Source organism: Apostichopus japonicus, chromosome 22 (genome assembly GCF_037975245.1).
Source record: "Apostichopus japonicus isolate 1M-3 chromosome 22, ASM3797524v1, whole genome shotgun sequence".
In the NCBI taxonomy this organism is placed as follows: domain Eukaryota; kingdom Metazoa; phylum Echinodermata; class Holothuroidea; order Aspidochirotida; family Stichopodidae; genus Apostichopus; species Apostichopus japonicus.
Window position 1 is genome coordinate 22,548,645 of NC_092582.1, and position 25,104 is coordinate 22,573,748.

General features: G+C 36.4%; 1 protein-coding gene and 1 long non-coding RNA gene across 5 annotated transcripts in view; one reads left to right on the top strand and one right to left on the bottom strand.

Moving 5' to 3' along the window:
• The window catches only part of LOC139963795 (gamma-aminobutyric acid type B receptor subunit 1-like), a 144,274-nt gene extending 134,245 nt beyond the window's left edge, over positions 1-10,029 (top strand). For all 4 annotated transcript variants that reach the window (XM_071964953.1, XM_071964952.1, XM_071964954.1 and 1 more), the window contains 7 exons: positions 599-731; positions 1,738-1,878; positions 2,747-2,939; positions 3,893-4,020; positions 6,487-6,615; positions 7,634-7,771; positions 9,292-10,029. In XM_071964953.1, the coding sequence (XP_071821054.1) occupies positions 599-731; positions 1,738-1,878; positions 2,747-2,939; positions 3,893-4,020; positions 6,487-6,615; positions 7,634-7,771; positions 9,292-9,573 (1,144 nt within the window). In that variant the 3' untranslated portion in view covers positions 9,574-10,029. The remainder of the gene's footprint in view (positions 1-598; positions 732-1,737; positions 1,879-2,746; positions 2,940-3,892; positions 4,021-6,486; positions 6,616-7,633; positions 7,772-9,291) is intronic.
• Positions 10,030-11,948: 1,919 nt separating this feature from the next.
• Positions 11,949-15,787, bottom strand: LOC139963796 (uncharacterized). The gene is made up of 2 exons (XR_011791762.1): positions 14,456-15,787; positions 11,949-14,210 (listed from the first exon to the last, which is right to left on the bottom strand). It is a non-coding gene; the product is annotated as an uncharacterized lncRNA (long non-coding RNA).
• Between the last annotated feature and the right edge of the window lie 9,317 nt (positions 15,788-25,104).

Here is a 25,104-nt window from a genome sequence, read left to right on the forward strand (position 1 = left end):
TTTTTTAGATGGTTAATTTAAGAATTGCAGCAGGATTTTGATTTTTCTGTGTGTTTAGTGTTTCTTTCCTAGGGTCCTTGATGGGGCCTTAATTTTAGTCCCGCCCCGATCCTCTTCAATACATCTATGTATAAAATTCTCCTTATTGTTTATAAATCACTTAAAGGACATGGTCCAATGTATATTTCTGACTTATTACATATTTATGTCCCCTCTCGTAATCTAAGATCCAGCTCTCAATTTTTATTATCTGAAATTAAGTCCAAACATTCTTGGGGGGGGGGGGGTAGGTCATTTATTGTTTCTGCCCCTCGCTTATGGAACCAACTCCCCTTAAAAATCAGACAAGCATCTACTCTCTCTTACTTTAAGAAGAGCATCAAATCCCATTTAATGACAAAAGCTTTTATATAATCTTGAACCATTAAGTTTTTCTTCTGTCATTGTTTTGTATTATTCTGTATTATTTGTATCATTTCTCATTGTCAATTGCGCCTTGAACATTCTTTGAGTGGTGTGTGCGCATTATAAGTCGTATTATTATGATTATTTATTATCTAAACATGTCATCTCAATTCTCTTCTGTTCTCAAATGCAGCTATATCAAATGCTCACAGTGTCACATCAACAGTATCACAGCATTGGGGTGTGTCATCTCCTTAATGTGTGTTTTTCTTCTGGGTCTGGATGGCCAGTATGTCTCTAATACAGTCTTTCCTAAGACATGTCATGTGAGTGAAATCTTTTCTTTTCAGGGAAAAAATTGAGAATTTTCTGAGTTACATCTGAAGGCTATTTAAAACCGTTTTGTGAAACCTATTTGTTATTTTATCATATTAGTTGTAATGCTTTCCACACACTTTTCTTCTTGTTGTGATTCAGTCTCTAAAATTCTGTACGGTTGTAGAGCTCACAGAAATAGGTTAGGATACAAATATTCCGTCGTGGAATGGTCTAAACTGGTGGGCACGATAGTAATCTCGCCCACCACAATGAGATTTTGTACCCAATCCAGCACCCTCATCACTGTTACTCGCACCGTGGCACAGAAAACATTGTTCCAGTATATTAAAGGTTTAGCAAGCTGCATCATTAGGGTTTTGAAAAACTTCATGTCCACCACAGAAAATGTTGACAGAGGGCAGTATGCTTGGATATGGGTCATAATTGTGTCCACCTGTGATAAACTTTCTGCAGGTTCAGTTTAGCTTCACGGGTATTGGAGTGCTGTCTATCAAATTTAACAACACTAGATGTAAACCACGACAGAGAAGTTATGATATTATTTAACCAACAACAGAAGCCATTTCATTTCACTCATCTAGCAGTGACAAAAGACGCTTAGTCACTCTAATACCCAGCAGCCAAACCTGCAACACTTTGAGAGCCATAGTACTTCTGCCTCATCGGTTGGTCATACCTTTATAAAATCAAATTCAAGAGGGGAAAAAAATGCCTCAAGTAAACATGTGTGACCATGGAAGTACTACATCGGTTGCATTCGCAGTTCGCTTGAAGAATGTGTTGATATCTTTGCTAAGATATGCCATGCAGTTTTCACTTCAAATGTGAGAAATATAAGAAATACCACAGTGTATTATATCTACCTTTGGTTAGCATGCATATCTGTTTATATCTTCTTCTTCTTCTTATAGTTTAAAAGAACGATTCAAGTTATATTTGCATTTCTCAGGAGATTGAGTTGTTTTACTTTTCTTGATTTATTTTATTCTGCAGGCTATCTCATGGCTGTTGAGCATCGGTTTTTCTCTTGGTTACGGGTCAATGTTTTCCAAGATTGTGATGATGCACTCCTTAGTTACGCAAGAGAAAACTGACGAGGACGGGAAGCGAAAAAGGAAAAAAGTCAGCATGCAGGTGAGGCCCTATGATGACTCATGTCCCTGAGAAATCAAAAGAAAACACAGATTAATAGTTGCCATGGTGATCATATGAATGTTAGTCATACGGGCATATTCCCGGATGATTTCATTATCAAAGACTCGTCACAATTTCAGAAGACTGCTGTGCGTTTTCTTGATTACCTTGATTTACTCAGTAAAATCAAACAACAGTCATTATTCATAACTGCAGTAGATCAAGCTGTGATGTGATCCCGGGGCTACCATACATCGTGATTAATTGTGGTTAACCATCCCACTTTGGCTGGGAAATGATATTGCTTGGCCGCAAAACCATTGTTCCAGATTTCTAAAGGTCTTTGTGAAGTGCAAAAATATCACTGTCTTTTTATGATATGCAAACTAAAACTTTGACTTCAGAAGTGGGGGGTGGGGTGTTGGGGATGTAATTTGATATTTAATCATGTTTGACTATAAACCATACTAAATTAACCACTCTTTTGCCTACAAAAATTTTCCATAAAATAAAAAAAAAATTGGGAAATTTTATGCTAAACTGAACTGATGTATAAAGCTGTATTAAAATATGCCAACGTGAAAGCTCATTGTGTGAGTCTTTGAGAAAGAAAGACTCCATTCTGCATCTTTTGACATGAGTTTGTAGTCACTGACCAATAAATCTTGATGATAATATATATTGATGATATATATTGATGATGATTGATGATGATATGATTGATGATATGATGATGATATGATTGATGATGACCATTTATTGATGATGATATTGATGATATATATTGATATATAACAATAAATATTGATGATGTCCCTCATTGGGTTTTTATCAGTTTTAATTTCTCTCTCTCTCCATTCCACCAAAGAATGTTAAGACCTGGAGGATGTACATCACTATTATAATTATTCTAGTCGTCAACTTGGTGTTGCAGTTAATCTGGCAGATCATGGCTCCCATGACCAGAAAGGTTGATACTTTCTTCAGCGTTACCGTAAAAGATGTCCGAATAATTCCTCAACTAGAACATTGCGAAGCTGATAATTTGGCAGTGTTCTTAGGTAAGAGTTTTGTTACCACAGCAACGGTCCTTGGTAACACTTGGTAACACTCCTCATAAGTTAACAGGCTATAATGTTTTATGAAATACTAACCAATTCCAAGGTTTTTCATCTAAGGATATACAGAAAAAGGTTTTGTGGTAGGCATTGGAAGCAAACGCCTGTTGCGTTACTCCTAGTTTTCAGATACTAAATGTGGGTGAACATATAATGTTCTCTGGGTCAAAAGGTAAACCGCTGGAATTTTTTAATTTTTGATTGCAAGATTAACAATTTATGTGCAGTAAACCAAAACCTATCAATTTTGTTAAAAGAATCCCAAATTAAGGGGGGGGGGGGATAATCCTTTGTAGTATTTTTCTTAAGGTAGGATATTCCCATACATTTGTATGTAGAAGCGAGGATAATCCCTTAATCCTTAACTTAATATACTTCCAATGTAGATGTATCTAATAAGTCAAACTTGTTTACCCTTTTCTTGACAACTTTTGTCACTACTTTTGTCCCATTTATATTCAGAGAATGGTTTCAAGTAAGGTAAACAAGTTTTGTAGGGATACTGCTGGTATTTTTGTTTGTTGAAATTATTATTATTTTTTTTTTTTAAATTATTTTTTTGAAATTATTTTTGTTGAAATTAGATGTCAACCGTAACTGGTGATACATGGCATCAAGCAGGGTGGTCGGATGTGAAGGGTTAGTGAAAAAACATCTGGTTATGAATCTTTTGAAACCAAGGAGCCTTTCAAAAGCAGATAGATGCAATATATAAGAAATAGGTCAGTCAGCTGTATGAATCCACAGTTTAGCTATTACATCAGGAATTTTGACTATAAACTGTATTAATAATTTGATAATCTTTTTTTTGATGATGATGATGATGATTTTTGTTAATATTTTTGTAAATTGATTTTAACAGTCATGTTTTACCTTTTCTTTGATCTGCTTGATAGGTATTGCATATGGAGTGAACGGTCTGTTACTAATATTCGGTCTCTTTTTGGCATATGAGACAAGAAACATGTCCGTGCGAGAGTTAAATGACTCAAGACTGGTCGGCATGGCGATTTATAACGTGGCGGTAAGGAAACCCAGTTTCCCAGAGATTTCCTTAACAATTCTTTGAGTTATCATGTAAATGGCACCAGTACGAATTTGCATGTGAAAAGGTTGCTATGAGATTCTTAAAAGGATGACGTTAGCCACGAAATTAATTTAATATGTTTTGTAGACAATTTTAAAACCATGCATTCAATCCAGGTTGTACTACTATACCACATACAAGTTTTGAGAGATGACCCTTTAATCATCCGAGGATCATCAATCAAAGTGGCTGGACCTCTTAGTCTAACACACATACCATGGAATCAGTTTCTCAAAAGTCTGAATGGCTATCGAAACATTAATAGCACTCAAATTTTACTTTTGTTTTTGGACTATGACATATCAAAGCAAAATTCTGCCTATAGTCTGCCTTTAACCTCTCTCACTGTCGAATAACTGTCGAGCACAAGAAGTGTTTTTTAAGCTCTGTATTGCATTTCATTCCCATGCTGTCACCAGAAAGTAGGTTACTTTTTTTTTTTCAAAACAATCATTAGCCTCAGGCCTACAACACTTTTAAGGTTAATGTACCTATGCTTTGGCCTGTGATTTGCAATAGGAATTTGAATCAGAAAAGAAATTAAAATGGTGAGGCTATTTGCACCTGTTTTAGGGGCAATTGGACATAGTTCATCTGGTTGCTATGGAACATCGCCCTAGTTAAGTGAGTGTACGTGGAGGGAAGTGAAGCAAGGTTGTAGTTAGCTTCGAAGAAGTTGTAAGCTGCTTGCTTCAACGTACTGTCCGATAGCTTGAAAGTGGTAACGATCATTGTAGTCGAGGCCAAACATAAGGCTTATATTTCTTGCATACATTTGGACAAACAGTTTGCATCTTTTGCTTATAAGTGCATTGCGATTGCGATGTAAAAAATTGCAAGCATGATCTATTCCAAAGTTTGGCTTTGTGGATTACTCTTGAATGACATGAGAGAACAAAGCATATTTTCACACTCACAGGAAACATTATTTTTTACCTGGTTAGGTGTGACGGCAAGGGAATGCTAATAGGTTTCTACTATGTATCTTGGAATTGATGAAAACAAGTAAGAAAAGAACGATTAAAAAAGCATGTTCCTTAGTCACATTTCCTTCCAAATTTATTTAGGTTGCTATGACAATGGTCTGTGCAAATCCCATGAAGTTTAACCTTTTCCATTTAGCAAAGAGGTGCATTTGTAAACATCCACAGTTTAATATTAACAATGACAGCCCTGATTCTTGTATGCAAATAAGGATCAGCCAGTAACGTATTGTATAGAAATGACAAAGCTTTAGCCCGATGTTTGCTTTGAAAAGTAAACATACTTTCCCAGAATTTGACGTTACTCTTGTGACACTCATGCAAGAACAAATACCATTTGTCTTTTGTTCATGCATGTTTGACGGAAAACAAAGCCACACTTGAAATACTTCCAGCAGCTTCAATTCCTCTCAGAAATTAAATTGCATCACTACAGATGATGACGTTACAAAGTTGAAGAAAGAAACAGAGCTTTGTTAGTTTGCACAGAAATTACCCGAATGAGGCCATAACTGTTATCTGATAATGTTGAGTTGATATGACCAGCACAATCTTGTCATAAATGTCAAATTAGAATTCTGCTGGGAATTTTTAGAGGCTCTCTGAAGAACAAGCTATGCCAATGAGGATCAAGAGGATTTAAAACCCCAACTGGTCTTTGTTTCAGTGTATGGTGGAGAGATTATTTGTTCGTAATATTAGACAATTTTGACCTATAATGTGAAAAGGAGAGTGCCTCCCAGAGATCTCGTCTTGTCCATTGATAGTTCAGCTTACGTAGGTGAATACAAACATTAAGCCACACTTGATGACAAGAATTATACGAGAAGGGGCATATTCTCCATTATTACAACTGATAGTGTGCTAATTGCATGTCCTTCTAACAATGCGTTATAATGCTTGGGAATTTTGTTCATCTTCCTAAGATGAAGCAGAACCTTACACTGTTTTACTGATGGTAGAAATGGTAAAAGGTTACAACAACAAAAATCATGGGTATGCCATCGTTATCTCCTAAGAGGAATGGAATTGTGGGTAAAACTTATAGATAAGTCTGAAAGTGATCTTTTTAGTTCCTCCTGGCAATGAATTAAATTCGGATGATTTAAAAGTTCTCATAAACATATCTCAAGTATGTCTTCCTTGTGCAGTATGGAATATAACTTGTGATGGCATTTTATTGATGTATTATGAACAACAGTTTCGAAGGTATCAACAATAATTTGGCAAAAAGAATATTTCAATGAATTTTCAAGTCTAATACCCACCACATCTCCCCTCCCCCCTTCTCCCCAACCATCAACATCTTCCAAAATGTGTTATATAAGTGTGCTTTGAAAAACTATATATTTAACTAAAAGACTACAAATTTACATTTGTCAATGATTCTTCAGTTTATTTGTTTTTCATCTCTTTACAGGTGTTGGGTATTATAACAGCACCAGTCACCCTTATCATCAAGGACCAGGCAAATGCCGTCTTTGGCTTCTCGTCCTTGACAATCATTTTCTGCTCAGCGATAACTTTAGCTCTTATTTTCGTTCCAAAAGTAAGTCGAACCTTTCAGAAACACAAACTTCCTAAAGCATCCCTTTTTTGGGGGAATTCTCATTACAGTAAGTGGTAAAGATTATTTGCGATCATGTGCTTAAAATTTAGGATATGAGTTATTTTTTACTCTTGGTGATTCATAGAGAAATATTAAAAAGATCAGGATAACATTAATTTTGATTTTAATTTTTAAGAATGTGATCACTGAAATTTAAAATCGCCTGCATCAAAGTAAAACAAATTGTATGCAAATTAGGACAGTTTAATCCATAGCTATTCCAAACCTAGTATTTATCGGTGATGATTATCAATATGCTCTTGTTATTATTATTCAACCAATTTCCGGGAATATTCGAGCAAATGTGTCTTGTCGTTTGTTTCATGTGTGAATTTGTGATGATGTTTTGGGTGGGGGGGGGCAGGACAAAATTATGCAACAAATTTTAATCGGAATGTTTTCATAAGTGAGCGAAATTCGATTGAGATGCTCAACCACTGTACCGTCAAAACATTTCCGTGGCAAATAACAAGAGAGTTCTACCCATGATGCCCGTGACAGTATTAGCTACAGGAATTAAATGTCACGTGAAATGACGATAACTTACGGTTGCAGGTTTCACATAATCGGCGAGAAATACAGCAGACTTAATGTAACTAACTTTCCTGGAGACGGACAGTTATACCTTCAGGACTCCGCTCATTAACCTATTGAAGCAGCGAATGTGAGAGTAAAAATGCCAATAATGATCGATTTTTTGGATGAAGCAAAATGTCAATCTCGGACAAAGAAAACATTGAACTGGATATTTATGCAACTTGGAACATTCTCCCCCAGGCAATCTCTGCAAAACTGCTCACATTCAGTCAAATCTAGTCGGGCTATTTAGTGACAGTGGATATCTCTTTCAGGGCTTATAAACTGGCAATCATCTTAATCCGAAAACAGAGGCAATGTTTTAGTTACACTTGATATCGTATGTCCCTTAATTTTTCTCTCTCGCTCTTCATGTTTGCAGATTTTAGAGATACAACAAAACCCCAGAGGCACGTATAACAAGAGCATTCGCGGGCAGACGACACCTAGCAGAGAAGATGAACAAAAGCATAGTAAACTAGCGGCAGAGAATGAAGAAATTAAGAAACAGTTAAAACAAGTAGGTCTCCATGGCGATGTTTCACTTCTGTGTGAGACTAGTATTCCTTTTCCCTGAGTTTACATAACAAATCACATCTTCTCGTTTGGTATAAATTTGATTTGCGTGGGACAGAAAAGGTTTCATTAAATGGTTAACTGAATTACAAAGGATGTGACGATCCCATGTACTTTGAGTCTGTGTCTTGTATTCTTTCTTCTTCTCGGAGGGTATAGGTTGGTAGGGACTAAATATCTAAACGGAGGAAATAATTGCAATGCAGTGGACAACGGGACTTAAAAATCTATCTTAATAAGATTCGAACGGTATCCTGTTTCAGTGAATTATAATCTAATGCATTAAAGAGATGTGAATATAAACAAATTTACTCAGACATTAAGATACTGACAAAGCAAAACTAACTGCTCTTTCACTGAAAATAATCTGGGTCAACAAACAAGGTAGGGTATTTGTAGGGTATTTAAAGAGCCCAGCACTGCAGTGTGGTGATACCTGCATGTGTTACAACAAGGGTAATCAATAAATTAAATAATCAATTTGTGAATCAATAAATCAGCACTGGGTTTTTTTTCACAAACCACTGTAAAATTGGATTCTTTTGCCCACCTTTGGTCTGATAATTGGAAGACTAACATTTTTCCCCTTTCACTTTGTGCAATAGGCTTCGGACCCTTTGCTTTCTACATTTCCAAATTCATTGTAAAGTAACTTTCAGTAACATACCGGATGTAGGGAATAGAACTTTAGCAGGTCACGTGGTATTCCACAGCAGACTATAGCCGATCTGTATCATGAATGAAGTTTATTGCTTAAAGGTTGACTTTTGTGCAGAACTGTAGTCTGATTTTGTTATAGTATACTAAAACAGCAAAACAAAGTATAGTACTGGTAATGTTAAGTACATCCCTTTTCCAAAACGACATTCTGAAATCGGTTAAAAAGAGCCGAGACTCATGCTTGCGTGAAAGATTTTAAAAGACGTTAGTAATTAAAGATAAATATTGTCCGTTGAGAAAGAAGTAATACTAGGCCTTTTCTCTTTTAAGAGAGAGAAATGTTTTCTACATTTATAGTCAACATAAGATAAACTTAAATCTAAATAGTTACAGTTGGTGTATACAAAACACCTCCGTTTAGAGACACCCAATCACAATAATATGATAGATTACCGTGGACATTCCTCTATTTCTAAATATCTGACAAATGGCCATCAGTGTATGTATGTATGTATTTGAGATCCTCCTGCAAGCAGGAACTCGCGAAGAAGCCATCATTGGATTATCGAAGCGGCAAGCTTACCGAAGTCAGTCTCTTAGATTCATATTTAACGTCCATTATTATGAATTGTCAATTGTCAACGACTCTGTAACTGGACGACATACATTAATCTTGGAGTGACTCGAACTGGGTACCTTATGATTGGAAGGCACCGGCGTTAACCACTGAGCTAATTCTTCTAATGAACTACAAACTTTCCCCGTTTATTATGGTTATTTGAATTCTCTTTTTTTTCTCTTCAGAGGGAAGACAGAATACGTAACCTAACGGAGCTGATCGCAGAACATTCAAAGTCACTTCCTAAACAGGCAAACAACTTTGTACAAGCCCAGCCATGCAAGGCGAGGACAAACTTAAATGGGCCATCTGTTAGGCTTGCGCCCCCTGCTATTTCAGTGACTGAGGATAGTGCATACGTTTCCATGGCAGCGCCGAGCACGGCACTAGTGCCGCAGCTCAAGTCTGTAAATATCACCAGAGCGACCGGAATCTCGGAGGACGAGCTCTCCGAGACGTATATCTGACGATTGCCTAATGGAGGATTCGATCGAAGTGATGAAGACCGAGGATAACGATTTTTGGCGAGTAGGTTGGAAAAAAAAGGAAAAAGAAAAACAACCTTACCAGATGCCAGACAAGTTGTGGAAGGCTCTGTACATCTTCTGGGAGAGTCTCGATTCTCGGGGAGATGGCTAACCAGGTAGCCTAACACACTTTGATGAAATTCTTTGGAAGAGTCCAAGACGACTGGACGGAGAGTGAACGGGAGTGTTGACAGCAACTGTATGTCAAGCTATTAGAGTAGTCAGCAGCTGCTGTAAGGCTTCCAGATGAAACAAATTTTTCTAAAGACACCTCTGGAATTGTAATTTTTATTCACAAATGGTGGAAAAATGGTTTGGGATTTTCATGCAGTTGATGAAATAGAAGGATTATGTGAAAATGAAAAGAGGAAGTAGAAGCATATTTGTAAAGTAGAATTCCAAAATCAACTTTGAAATGATGCGAAAAAAACAAATTTTCATTTTTTTGGGGGGGGGGGGGGGAGGGGGAGCCAAAAGTATTAATTATATTCCTGTGATGTCAGTCATGTATGGTCAAGATGTACGAGCATTTACTATAGTATGCACCTCAAGCCTGACGATGGCTGCTACATGGGTTGTAGGTGTTCAGTGGGCCAGCAAAACAACAGCACAAAAATAGAACACAATTAGCAAACATGAAGCTCTCCTTTGATGCATTGTACATGTATCCAAACAATAATGACAAAAGAAAACAATATTGCTACACAGTACCTCTGTGTGTACACTATGTCCACTGTGTGTACACTAGTATGTCTACTGTGTGTACACTATGTCCACTGTGTGTTCACTATGTCCACTGTGTGTTCACTATGTTCACTGTGTGTACACTATGTCCACTGTGTGTCCACTGTGTGTACGCTATGTCCACTGTGTGTACGCTACGTCCACTGTGTGTACGCTATGTCCACATGGCCGGAGAGAGCGATGATCAATATCCCAGCATGCTTTGCTGCAAGTGAAATATCAAAAATTGGTTGAGGTTGTAAATGCCTCTAAATGAGAGATATTTTATGTTTTTTAATAGCTGGTAAATGGGTAAGTTTTGCATAACATATAATACTGTAGTTAGCAAGACATGAATAATTTGTTATAAATTAAGTTTTGGCGCTATATTTTGAAGAATTACCCCTGTCATAGGTGGGGAATGTTGTTAAGGTTGCTATCACATCTAAGACGTTTTTAAGATGTGTGAAACTCAGTGGAGTAAGATGAAACTCTTTTCGGTGTAAAGATATTATAATGGGCATTAGACGATAAAGGTGGCCATTTTGCACTTGATACCTCCATCATCTCCGGATCACACGTAAATAATTTTAATCTAGGTCGTTAGCTCCAATCTTCCAACCATACCCACTTGTAAATGATCGAGACTGAATGATTTCGGCCGCTCTTTGTTGTCGATCGATCTAGCAAGGATAGAAGGGTAGAAACAATCTAAGAATCGAATGCAAATTGATGGCTGTCGTAGGTAAAAGTGCAAAAGTTAGAGGGCCTTTTAATGCACGCTAGATATTCTTCAGAGACAGTCTTCCTCAGAAGAAGATCCTGCTAGGATTGAAAGCTTCAGGTCTGGCTAACTCTTATATATAAATCTGGCAACCCCAGAACGTTATCACCATCCTAGCAACGTGTTAGATGCAACATCGAGAAACAGTCTCATTGGCCAAATTTATTCTCGATACGACGTTCACGATTTTCAGTAAGATTTTACTAGTGTTCTGTAATATTATGTGAGGATAATTATTTTCAAGGTTGATATCTTTCCCATTGCAGATTTTGGTTGCCCTAGTTAGCATGATCATACAGCAGTTTTTATAAGTCTTCCGAATGCTTGGTTATATAGACATAAGCCGGTCTTTCCCAGTAGTAGTCTTGTGTCAAATCTGGTAAGATGTGTTAACAGAAGGTGGTTATGATGTGATGTTCAAAGCTGCTGCATATTATTAAAACAACCAAGTTAATCAATAAATCAATCCAATATCATGTTTAGTTATTACATAGTATACAACAGAGAGTAGCAAGTTAAACAAACTGTCAGTGACTGTGATCAATTATCAATAAACCAATCAATTTGACCCAATAAATTAATCGATCTATCCTATATCATGTTTAGGTAATAATATATTACATTAGACAGAGTCAAGTTAATGTAGGTTTTTTTATGTACAAATTTACAGTAAGGTTGCTCAATAATCTAGTGGCTACAAGAAAACTATCCTGATCTATCAATCAATCAAATCAATTAAAGCAAAATGTAAAGGGGCCTGAGGTCGAGAGTTGTTGATCAAGTTTGTTGACATTTTGTGTCCAGTGACTTATCTTAGAAAGTTTGATTACCGGCTAAATTCGCAGGTCTAAACTACCTTCCACCTTTAAATTACGTTCCTATAGTTTCCAGTGAAATGCTGTTGCCAGAAATTGCTTTTACGATGCATCCAGCTGGGTAATTATGATAGTTATGAAACGACTAAAATTTATTCTGCGAGAAGCGAATACTTGATAGCATTTCAAGGATATTTAAGAAATTCAAAATATAGTGGAGTGAGAAACAAATAGTGTCTTTTTGAGGGGTGCATAAGGGGTGCAAATACTCTAATACATAGTGAAATGCAGTGAACTGTTTAAAGTAAGACGTAACTGCTCCAAGCTCAGACAGGATTTAAGGAGGTGGGATATAAGATTTAGCAAGATGTGTTTAAAAGTTTGAACCAGGTCCCCTATTTCGGTTGATCTGTGCAATATCGTTAGGGTGGTGTCAATAGAAATGTAAATGTTTGCCTATAAATGGCCCAGTTTTTTATTTTCCTTTTCCTAAAGAATTAACAGGGGCAAAGTCATTTTATGATATCATTGGGATTAATAAGTTGGTGATATTTAAAAGAAACATGTGCAATTTTTATATTTATTGTTTTCTGGGATGTTTTTGGTGAAACCATTGTACAAAAAAAACAGAAAACCAAAAGAAAGAACAATGGGGATGATGGAGTAGATTTATAAAACTTTGACCAATTTTTTCTTTGTTTCATATCTCATGTTTGTTTTATGAAATAAATTTTTGCAAACCAATCTTATTTCTTTGTATTGTTTTACAAGGATATAACTATTTGTGAAATATATTATGAGATGGTATACGTTACAAATGTAAACAATAAAGATACCTCAATTTTGTGAAAGTATTACCTATGATGTTTTAGAGGGAGAGTGCAACAGGTGCGCAGATGGAACCACAAAAAAAAGAATCATATGTAATATTTTCCAGCTTTCTTATCACGAATCACTGTCGGTAAAGATTTTCATTAAAATTAATTTTGTACTTGGTATGTTAAAATGGGACAATGAACCCAACCGTTGTCGTTAAATTTATGTCATTGAAATGTATATGATTATCTGCTGCCTCAAACACAACAAGGACTGGGAAAATTTTAACAAGACTTGAATAAGGCTGGGAAGACTTTTACAAGACTGACAAGATTTGTAGAAGACTTGTTCAAGACTCAAAGGAATATTAAGAGACTGTGACGCCGTGTTCAAGAATTTTGCAACACTTAGAAGACTAATGTTAGACTAGCAAGTCTTGTACCATATTGGAAAGACTTTCACAAGAATTGTAGAAGACTTGTACAAAACTCAAATGAACATTATGAGACCGTGAAGCCTTGTACAAGATTTTTGCAACACTTAGAAGACTCGTGTTAGACTAACAAATCTTGTACCATATTGGAAAGACTTTCACAAGACTGACAAGAATTGTAGAAGACTTGAACAAGACTCAGAGGAATATTATGAGACCGTGAAGCCTTGTTCAAGATTTTTGCAACACTTAGAAGACTCGTGTTAGACTAACAAGACTCGTACAACATTGGAAAGACTTTTACAAGACTGACAAGAATTGTAGAAGACTTGTTCAAGACTCAAAGGAATATTATGAGACCGTGAAGCCTTGTACAAGATTTTTGGAAGACTTGTGTTAGACTTTAAAATCTTGTACAAGGTTTGGGGAGAATTTTACAAGACTGGCAAGAATTGTAGAAGACTTGTTCAAGACTCAAAGGAATATTATGAGACTGTTAAGCCTTGTACAAGATTTTTGCAACACTTAGAAGACTAATATTAGACTAACAAGTCTTGAACAAGACTGACAAGAATTGTAGAAGACTTGTTCAAGACTCAAAGGAATATTATGAGACTGTTAAGTCTTGTACAAGATTTTTGCAACACTTAGAACACTAATATTAGACTAACAAGTCTTGAACAAGACTGACAAGAATTGTAGAAGACTTGTTCAAGACTCAAAGGAATATTATGAGACTGTTAAGCCTTGTACAAGATTTTTGCAACACTTAGAAGACTAATATTAGACCAACAAGTCTTGAACAAGACTGACAAGAATTGTAGAAGACTTGTTCAAGACTCAAAGGAATATTATGAGACTGTTAAGCCTTGTACAAGATTTTTGCAACACTTAGAAGACTCGTGTTAGACCAACAAGTCTTGTACAACATTGGAAAGACTTTCACAAGACAAGAATTGTAGAAGACTTGTTCAAGACTCAAAGGAATATTATGAGACCGTGAAGCCTTGTACAAGATTTTTGGAAGACTTGTGTTAGACTTTAAAATCTTGTACAAGGTTTGGGAAGAATTTTACAAGACTGACAAGAATTGTAGAAGACTTGTTCAAGACTCAAAGGAATATTAAGAGACTGTGAAGCCTTGTACAAGGCTGACAAGATTTTTGCAACACTTAGAAGACTTGTGGTAGACTAACAAGTCTTGTATAAGATTGGAAAGACTTTTACAAGACTGACAAGAATTGAAGAAGCCTTGTACAAGATTTTTGCAACACTTAGAAGACTTGTGTCAGACTAACATCACTTGTACAAGACTGGAAAGACTTTTACAAGACTGACAAGAGTTGTAGAAGACTTGTTTAAGACTCAAAGGAATATTAAGAGACTGTGAAGCCTTGTACAAGGCTGACAAGATTTTTGCAACACTTAGAAGACTTGTGCCAGACTAACAAGACTTGTACAAGACTGACAATACTTGTAGAAGATTCTGACGAGTTTTTCAAGACTTTTAAAAGACTGGAAAGAATTTTACAAAAACTGACCAGACGTTAACAAGATTGGGAAGGCTTTGCAAGAATGACGAGAATTAAACAAGACTAGGAAATCTTGTATGTGACTGACAAGAGGTATGCAACACTTAGAAGACTTGTGTCAGACTAAGAATACTTGTTCAAGGCTGGGAAGACTTGTAGAAGACTTGAAAGACATTTAAAAAGATTTACAATACTTATAAAAGAATGGAAAGAATTGTAAAGAATGACCAGACTTGTACAAGACTGAGAACACTTGTTTAAGTCTGGGAATACTTGTGTAAGAGTGACAATACTTGTTTAAGTCTGGGAATAATTGTATAAGACTGACAATACTTCTGTAAGACTGGTAATACTTGTGTAAGACTGACAATACATGTGTAAGACTGGGAATACTTGTGTAAGACTGACAATACTTGTGTAAGACTGGGAATACTTGTGTAAGACTGACAATACTTGTGTAAGAATGACAATACTTGTGTATTAATGACAATACTTGTGTAAGAATGACAATACATGTGTAAGACTGGGAATACTTGTGTAAGAATGACAATACTTGTGTAAGACTGACAATACATGTGTAAGACTGGGAATACTTGTGTAAGAATGACAATACTTGTGTAAGACTGACAATACTTGTGTAAGACTGACAATACTTGTGTAAGAATGACAATACTTGTGTATTAATGACAATACTTGTGTAAGAATGACAATACATGTGTAAGACTGGGAATACTTGTGTAAGACTGACAATACTTGTGTAAGACTGACAAGAATTGTAAAAAACGGAAAAGAGTTACCACAAAACTGGAAAGATTTATACAAGACTGGAAGGACTTGTGTAAGACTGATAGGTACAAGATCTAAAAAGACACACTCAGCTTGTCGTCATCAATTTTTAACAATCCTCCAATTCTGTTTCCTACTTAATTTGTTTCAATGTACGGTTTTACAGTTTATTTAACATGTACCTAACATCAGTGTTTAGCACTACCTGATATAGCCCATTGGGGGAGAGAGGGGGGGAGGGGCGAGAGGGGTTTATTACTATTTTATGTGCATTGGGTGGGGGTGGGGTAGAGGACTAACCAATCTGGTAAGGATCTATATCAGACAGTTAACTATATATTTGTTCGATTTATGTTGAATAGTCTCCATGAAGTGGTATATGCATAAAACAGTATTCATTTATCGATCTTTTTTATCCAATGTTGCATCACTAATGTAATCATGTGACAATATTTCCTCTCTTGTTTTATTTCTCTCTCTCTCTATTTTGGTGAAAATGATTACTTACTTAGAAATCTGTTTATTGTTTCCTTTACCAAACTCTTTACGTAGTTATTTATTTGGTGCCGTTCTTCCATTAATGATAATGTACAGACTTAGTGCAATGACATGAAGGGGGGGGGGGGAAACATGTTTTTGATGAAGAAATTTTAAAAACTTGTGTCCGACTGCAACTTTTTGCCTTTTTCTTGACTTCTTATCTTCTTAGTTATTTAAGATACAGTGCCTTGGCATTGCTCATGATATGTGTATCAGCATCCATGATGATAGGGGTGTTATCGCTTTGTGGAAGCTTTGAGGGTCGGTCCATAAATAGGCGACTTTAGGCCGGGTCAATCATAGATTTCCATAAAAGGAACTGATAAACTAGAACTGCAGGATAGTAGCAGGATTGTAGTGTGCGTGGAGTGCTTGCAGTATTAGGAACAACTTTTCTGTTGTTCATGTTGTTATTTTTTGGGGGTGGACAACACACCAGGGAGTATAGTCATGTAGGTACCTACAAAGTGAGGGCGCTTGCGAGCGCCGTGACAGGCTCAGAATAAGTTGGCTACGCAGCTAGCCTCTGAAACTGCAAATGTACAGAGACTATATGAAACTTGAAGTTTCAACTTCAAGTCATGTAGGTATCGATCACTTGGCCATTAATGCTAATATTGGAGCGCGCAGGCGCACTGCAATAATGAGGTAAAAGAAGTCGAAATTTACAAATATGTAGTCGAAAAAAAATTGAGACATAACATTGTTATATATCAAAGGGGGGAGGGGGATGATGTCGTTGAAAAGACGGACTAGAATTCCACCCCACAAGAGCTGTAGCTTGGCTAGGATATATAATTTACTTTGATATTAGTTTGGGTGAAGAAAGAGATGGGGGGGGGGGGGCTGGGGGAAAAACATGGTGTAGGAAAAGTTCACGTACAACCGAATTATCCCAATTCAGTTTAAGCCTAACGTATTGTCAACTTACTGAGCCGAAAAGTCGACCAGGAAAGAACCTGGGCACGAAAACCAAACGACTGATCCGCTCTCAACCCCAGTCCCCTTACATCGGGACTGTGACTGTGTGATCATCGTCAGGTGTGCATCACCATTCCCCTCGAAAGGGAACAAATACTACACATGATCTTAGTCAAAAGGGTAAGTAAGAAATAAGAGGGTAATCCATGCAGTTGGATATCCAGCCTTCATGGATAATAGGTTTAAATTCCACAGCCATTCATGAACTCCACATTGAAGAAAACAGAATTTGTACTTAATGCAACCCTCACCCACACCTCCGCACTGGCGGTGTAGCAGTACAAACTGTCGCAAATATCTTATATTCAGTCAATACTGTCCTAGTCCCACTCGGACAGTTTATACTGTATTTACCAGTACGTTTGGTCTCCCTGGACCTATTGTACAAGGCCAGTTTGTACAGACTGTCTCCCCAGACAGTATATGCTATGGTTACACGAAGGGGGACATTATTTGACGGTCATATATTTTGTTGTAAATTGTGTCCCCCCTGAACACAATGTCCGCCGTAGCAGGTACGTTGTCACAGCTGATAGAACTTTTCCCCACCCCCTTGTAGGGTAGCCTACGGTAAGTAAATGTATAACACGTATATTTGGAGTACAACCTAAACTTCTGGGCGAATTAGCAATTAACCCCTACCCCTGCAATACAAATAATCCCCCTCCCCAATATTAACCCCTCCCCAATTAAAATTAGCCCCTTCCCCAAAATTTATGATTGTCACCATATATTCTTTAAAATTCATCACGTCCAACCCCCAAAATCTCCCCTCCCTTAAAGAAGAAAGGAATAGGATTCAAGATCAGGTGCTTAAAGTCGGGTGGTTGGAACTTTCAGTCGGGGGATTTTTATCTTTTTTCGGGTTTTTTTTTCGGTTTTCCAATTTTGGTTCGTTTCGTTCATTTCTGCCATTAAATTACAAGGATGTACATTTGTTAATACACAGTTATAGCAATGAGGCAGCGGGTCCAGAAGTAAGATAACTACTTTAAACTTATAACTAAGGGAAATGTATATAAACATACGAGGCGGAAGGAAGAACGAAAGAAATAATAACTGAAAATGTGTATCAGAAAGGCAGTGTAGGCCGTATACGTAGATTGTAGGTGTGTGTTGGATACAAGCCAAGTGTGCGTCGTTAACGATTACGTCATAATCAGAGCACGTCAGCACAATATTGAATAATTCACAGCCTGTAATTCTCAATTAAGTCTGCTTAAAATAGCGTTGATCTGCAAATAAGATACAGATAGTTGCTACACAAGAAACAAAACTCAATACTGGTTGATAACGTTTGTAAGATTATTATGGTTGATGTGTCATTAATCCTCTTAAAAAGTTTAGCAATTTGAGGTTGCTATCTTGGACAAAATTATATTAAATTCCGTTTTTTCTAATTATTATAAAACCATACGCTGACAAGATTGTCAAATTTGGATAAAATATTCAGTTCGCCAAATTTTAATTTTAGATGTCCGAGAACGTTGTATATATATATATATATATATATATATATATATATATATATAATTGAAATCGGAATGAATTGAAAATCAAGAACAGTGAAAAAACTTCCAGCCTCAACCGGGATTCGAACCCGGGCCTCCCGCTTTATATTCTGACAAGATAACCACTAGGCTATGGACGCTGATTGTGTGTCCAGAGGCTCGAAACCACTAAGGAAGGTCGTAATTCCACTGTAGGCGTTTGTCACCTGTGTCGAACAACACTAGTTCTGTTTTCGAGACATATAGTACGATAGAGAGATCATTATTAATTTATTGACAATTAGTTATTAACGCCATGATTCTCAACATTATATAGGTCAGCGTATTTCCATATTTCTACCGACGATGTTTGTTACATTCAATCTGTGTGTGTCATGTCTCTGTCCGTGTACCTAACATGTTTTTGCAATCAGCACGACGCCTACACAATAGGAAGAGGTTAACAGCTCTTTTACACTACACTTTCTATACCATTTTAACGATGGCTCAATGGCTTGCAAAATGATCAAATTTGGACGAAAAATCACGGTTCTCCAATTTCATTTCAAGATTTGATATTCATATTAGATATGTTATTTTAATGAGTTGGGACCTATTTTAAAAGCTATTATTGTCTGATGTATAATCCAAAGGTCAACCTCCGTTCTCCGCATCTATTTGGGAAGATTCTAAAAAGTTGCTAATTTTGGTCGAAATTGATCAAAATGATAAGGCTATAGCCTTGCAAAATGATCAAATTTGGACGAAAAATCAAGGTTCTCCAATTTCAGTCTCGATGTTCATAATGGATAAATAGGGATCAGAAACACATTCCTCTCATCTTAAAAGTGATTTTCCAATCGATTTTTCGCCTTAATACAGATATATGAAATTATAACATCAAGATTTGATATTCATATTAGATATGTTATTTTAATGAGTTGGGACCTATTTTATAAGCAATTTATGTCTGATGTATAATCCAAAGGTCACCCTCCGTTCTCCGCATCTGTTTAGGAAGATTCTAAAAAGTCGCTAATTTTGGTCGAAATTGATCAAAATGATAAGGCTATAGCCTTGCAAAATGATCAAATTTGGACGAAAAATCAAGGTTCTCCAATTTCAGTCTCGAGGTTCATAATGGATTAATAGGGATCAGAAACACATTCCTCTCATCTTAAAAGTGATTTTCCAATCGATTTTTCGCCTCAATATAGATATATGAAATCATAACATCAAGATTTGATATTCATATTAGACAGTGGCGTCACCAGACTTTTCAGTCTTGGGGGTGGGGCACATGGGGGGCACCAGCATTTGATGGGGGACACTTAGGTGGATACGGATCGCTGTCCTGGGTGAGGGGTCTAAGGGGAGGGGGTGTACTACTCCCCTTTGGAAAATTTTGGCATACGGAGGATGGGCTAGATGCAAAATGGTGCCACATTTGATGCTAAATTCGATCTGAAGATATCTCCGGAAATTGCAATATTTGAGGTAATGATTTTAACAACGGGCAGAATTTTGCAGAGGATATGAACCACATGCTGTCGATATTATGCCTAACCCTATCAATAGAACCTACATTTGTTGAATTAATGTGTGCATGAACCCCGACTCCTTTCTTGTCCTTCTCGTTTTCTCCCATTATCTATTAAGATGTAACAGGTTCCAGCATCGTTGTTGGCTCCTATCAGGGATCTCACCATGCAATCCAAAGTTGGATCACACATCGAGTATGGCTCAGTATGCAGGTGTGAATATTTGCCATTTGTTCCTATAAGCATCTGACCTCAAATGACCTCTGCACCCCCTACACAACAGGGTTAATATATGAGTCCACAAATATAGGCAAGTATGGTGCCTGCGGACCCTCACATTCTCACATTTCGTCAGCTCCTAACATGTCAACCTCAGACCAAGGCAACATACTGCAGTACCCTCCCTTCTCACAGCAGGTCCAGATTTTCGGCATTTCACAGGCATCCAATTCACGAGAGGTAAAAGACACACACAGACAGCAGACAAGCACTCTCACCCATATGACAAATGCACACAAAGGCCCACACAAAGGCCCTCAAGGTTAGGGTTCAGAGCAACGATATTACTCATCGGTCCAGAAAAAATAAAGCGCGTTCTTTCATATTCTGAGGTCAGAATCATGAGAAAGGTCCAGAAATAGTGTTCTCTGGCGAGTAGGGGTGGCCTACTTTTCAGGAATTTGATTGGACTGCACCTAGTGATTTTCTGAATAGTCGTCCTACTTCCTAGGAAATAAAAACACGGCTGCAGCACAGCCAGAACAGGGAAATTCATTGTTTTGAACGATGAGTCATGTAGCTCGCGAAGCGGACGTGTATAGCCGCTGGTATGGCGTGAGCACTGACACATTCAATGTAAATATCGACACCTGTTGTGATGGCGCGGGTTACGACTTCGATAGCCGACGGTCAAGGATAAACTTTTTCATATTTTCGCAGCTCATTTGAAGAAAATACGAATTACTGTGCTTCTTTGTCCTTATGAAAAACCAACTCATATGATGGGAGTTGAATATAACAAACTATATATATTTTTCTTACCAACCAAAATCTCAGATGGGGGGCACTCGGTTTTCCAGGGGGGCACGTGCCCCCCCCTTCCCCCCCCCCCTTGGCGACGCCACTGATATTAGATATGTTATTTTAATGAGTTGGGACCTATTTTAAAAGCTATTATTGTCTGATGTATAATCCAAAGGTCACCCTCCGTTCTCCGCATCTATTTGGGAAGATTCTAAAAAGTCGCTAATTTTGGTCGAAATTGATCAAAATGATAAGGCCTTGCAAAATGATCAAATTTGGACGAAAAATCAAGGTTCTCTAATTTCAGTCTCGATGTTCATAATGGATAAATAGGGATCAGAAACACATTCCTCTCATCTTAAAAGTGATTTTCGAATCGATTTTTTGCCTCAATATAGATATATGAAATTATAACATCAAGATTTGATATTCATATTAGATATGTTATTTTAATGAGTTGGGACCTATTTTAAAAGCTATTATTGTCTGATGTATAATCCAAAGGTCACCCTCCGTTTACAGCATTTATTTGGGAAGATTCTAAAAAGTCGCGAATTTTGGTCGAAATTGATCAAAATGATAAGGCTATAGCCTTGCAAAATGATCAAATTTGGACGAAAAATCAAGGTTCTCTAATTTCAGTCTCGAGGTTCATAATGGATAAATAGGGATCAGAAACACATTCCTCTCATCTTAAAAGTGATTTTCGAATCGAATCTTGGCCTCAATATAGATATATGAAATTATAACATCAAGATTTGATATTCATATTAGATATGTTATTTTAATGAGTTGGGACCTATTTCAAAAGCTATTATTGTCTGATATATAATCCAAAGGTCACATCAAGGTCGATTTTTTGCCTCAATATAGATATATGAAATTATAACATCAAGATTTGATATTCATATTAGATATGTTATTTTAATGAGTTGGGACCTATTTTAAAAGCTATTATTGTCTGATATATAATCCAAAGGGCAACCTCCATTCTCCGCATCTGTTTGGGAAGATTCTAAAAAGTCGCTAATTTTGGTCGAAATTGATCAAAATGATATGGCTATAGCCTTGCAAAATGATCAAATTTGGACGAAAAAACAAGGTTCTCTAATTTCAGTCTCGATGTTCATAACGGATGAATAGGGATCAGAAACACATTCCTCTCATCTTAAAACTGATTTTCCAATCGATTTTTTTGCCTCAATATAGATATATGAAATTATAACATCAAGATTTGATATTCATATTAGATATGTTATTTTAATGTGTTGGGACCTATTTTAAAAGCTATTATTGTCTGATGTATAATCCAAAGGTCACCCTCAGTTCTCCGCATCTGTTTGGGAAGATTCTAAAAAGTCGTGAATTTTGTTCGAAATTGATGAAAATGATAAGGCTATAGCCTTGCAAAATGATCAAATTTGGACGAAAAATCAAGGTTCTCCAATTTCAGTCTCGAGGTTCATAACGGATGAATAGGGATCAGAAACACATTCCTCTCATCTTAAAAGTGATTTTCGAACCGAATCTTGGTTTTCATATAGATATATGAAATTATAACATCAAGACTTGATATTCATATTAGATATGTTATTTTAATGAGTTGGGACCTATTTTAAAAGCTATTATTGTCTGATGTATAATCCAAAGGTCACCCTCCGTTCTCCGCATCTATTTGGGAAGATTCTAAAAAGTCGCGAATTTTGGTCGAAATTGATCAAAATGATAAGGCTATAGCCTTGCAAAATGATCAAATTTGGACGAAAAAACAAGGTTCTCCAATTTCAGTCTCGAGGTTCATAATGGATGAATAGGGATCAGAAACACATTCCTCTCATCTTAAAAGTGATTTTCCAATCGATTTTTCGCCTTAATAAAGATATATGAAATTATAACATCAAGATTTGATATTCATATTAGATATGTTATTTTAATGAGTTGGGACCTATTTTATAAGCTATTATTGTCTGATGTATAATCCAAAGGGCACCCACCGTTTACAGCATCTATTTGGGAAGATTCTAAAAAGTCGCGAATTTTGGTCGAAATTGATCAAAATGATCAAATTTGGACGAAAAATCAAGGTTCTCCAATTTCAGTCTCGAGGTTCATAATGGATAAATAGGGATCAGAAACACATTCCTCTCATCTTAAAAGTGATTTTCCAATCGATTTTTCGCCTGAATATAGATATATGAAATTATAACATCAAGATTTGATATTCATATTAGATATGTTATTTTAATGAGTTGGGACCTATTTTAAAAGCTATTATTGTCTGATGTATAATCCAAAGGTCACCCTCCGTTCTCCGCATCTATTTGGGAAGATTCTAAAAAGTTGCTAATTTTGGTCGAAATTGATCAAAATGATAAGGTATAGCCTTGCAAAATGATCAAATTTGGACGAAAACGCAAGGTTCTCCAATTTCAGTCTCGATGTTCATAATGGATAAATAGGGATCAGAAACACATTCCTCTCATCTTTAAAGTGATTTTCGAATCGATTTTTCGCCTCAATATAGATATATGACATTATAACATCAAGATTTGATATTCATATTAGATATGTTATTTTAATGAGTTGGGACCTATTTTATAAGCTATTATTGTCTGATGTATAATCCAAAGGGCACCCTCCGTTCTCCGCATCTATTTGGGAAGATTCTAAAAAGTCGCGAATTTTGGTCGAAATTGATCAAAATGATAAGGCTATAGCGTTGCAAAATAATCAAATTTGGACGAAAAAACAAGGTTCTCCAATTTCAGTCTTGATGTTCATAATGGATAAATAGGGATCAGAAACACATTCCTCTCATCTTAAAAGTGATTTTCGAACCGAATCTTGGTTTTCAATATAGATATATGAAATTATAACATCAAGATTTGATATTCATATTAGATATGTTATTTTAATGAGTTGGGACCTATTTTAAAAGCTATTATTGTCTGATATATAATCCAAAGGGCACCCTCCGTTTACAGCATCTATTTGGGAAGATTCTAAAAAGTCGCGAATTTTGGTCGAAATTGATCAAAATGATAAGGCTATAGTCTTGCAAAATGATCAAATTTGGACGAAAAATCAAGGTTCTCCAATTTCAGTCTCGATGTTCATAATGGATAAATAGTGATCGGAAACACATTCCTCTCATCTTAAAAGTGATTTTCGAACCGATTTTTTGCCTCAATATAGATATATGAAATTATAACATCAAGATTTGATATTCATATTAGATATGTTATTTTAATGAGTTGGGACCTATTTTAAAAGCTATTATTGTCTGATATATAATCCAAAGGGCACCCTCCGTTCTCCGCATCTATTTGGGAAGATTCTAAAAAGTCGCTAATTTTGGTCGAAATTGATCAAAATGATAAGGCAAAATGATCAAATTTGGACGAAAAATCAAGGTTCTCCAACTTAAAAAGTCGGGAGTTTTCAAAATTTCACACTCACATTTATCTGATATTAGATGTGAAAGTTGGCAGAATAAATAAGCCAATATAAAAACAATAATATGACTCATGTAGCATTTCACAAATTTTAATTGTATACATCACACTCAACTAGTGTTAAATTTAATCCCTTTAATTTAACAATTTGTTGTTTATCTACTGTATTGGCAGGTGACGTCACTACCTGGCCATGACGTCATCTGTTAATATTCAACGTGTAGTACCATCGTGTTATGTCGATAAAGCGAGCAACGATGTAATATTCATAAAGTGGTTTCAAGTTTCAACATCCTGTAGCAAGAAAACGCTTCCTAATTGAAACGAATCTAAGATAAGACGGGAATTGTTTGTTTAGTTGGTTCGTAGCATATATTCTTGAACAAGGAAATAAACAACAAGTGTATTTTTTAATTGATTAATATTTCATCTGCATCATCAAAACCGCCGGAGTTCGAGAGTGGGCGAAAGGAAGGCAACGGAGGGACACGGCCGGGTTTCCTGATAAGCCTCTTCACTCCTCCCCCCACCCCCAGCCCCCCTCCCCCACCC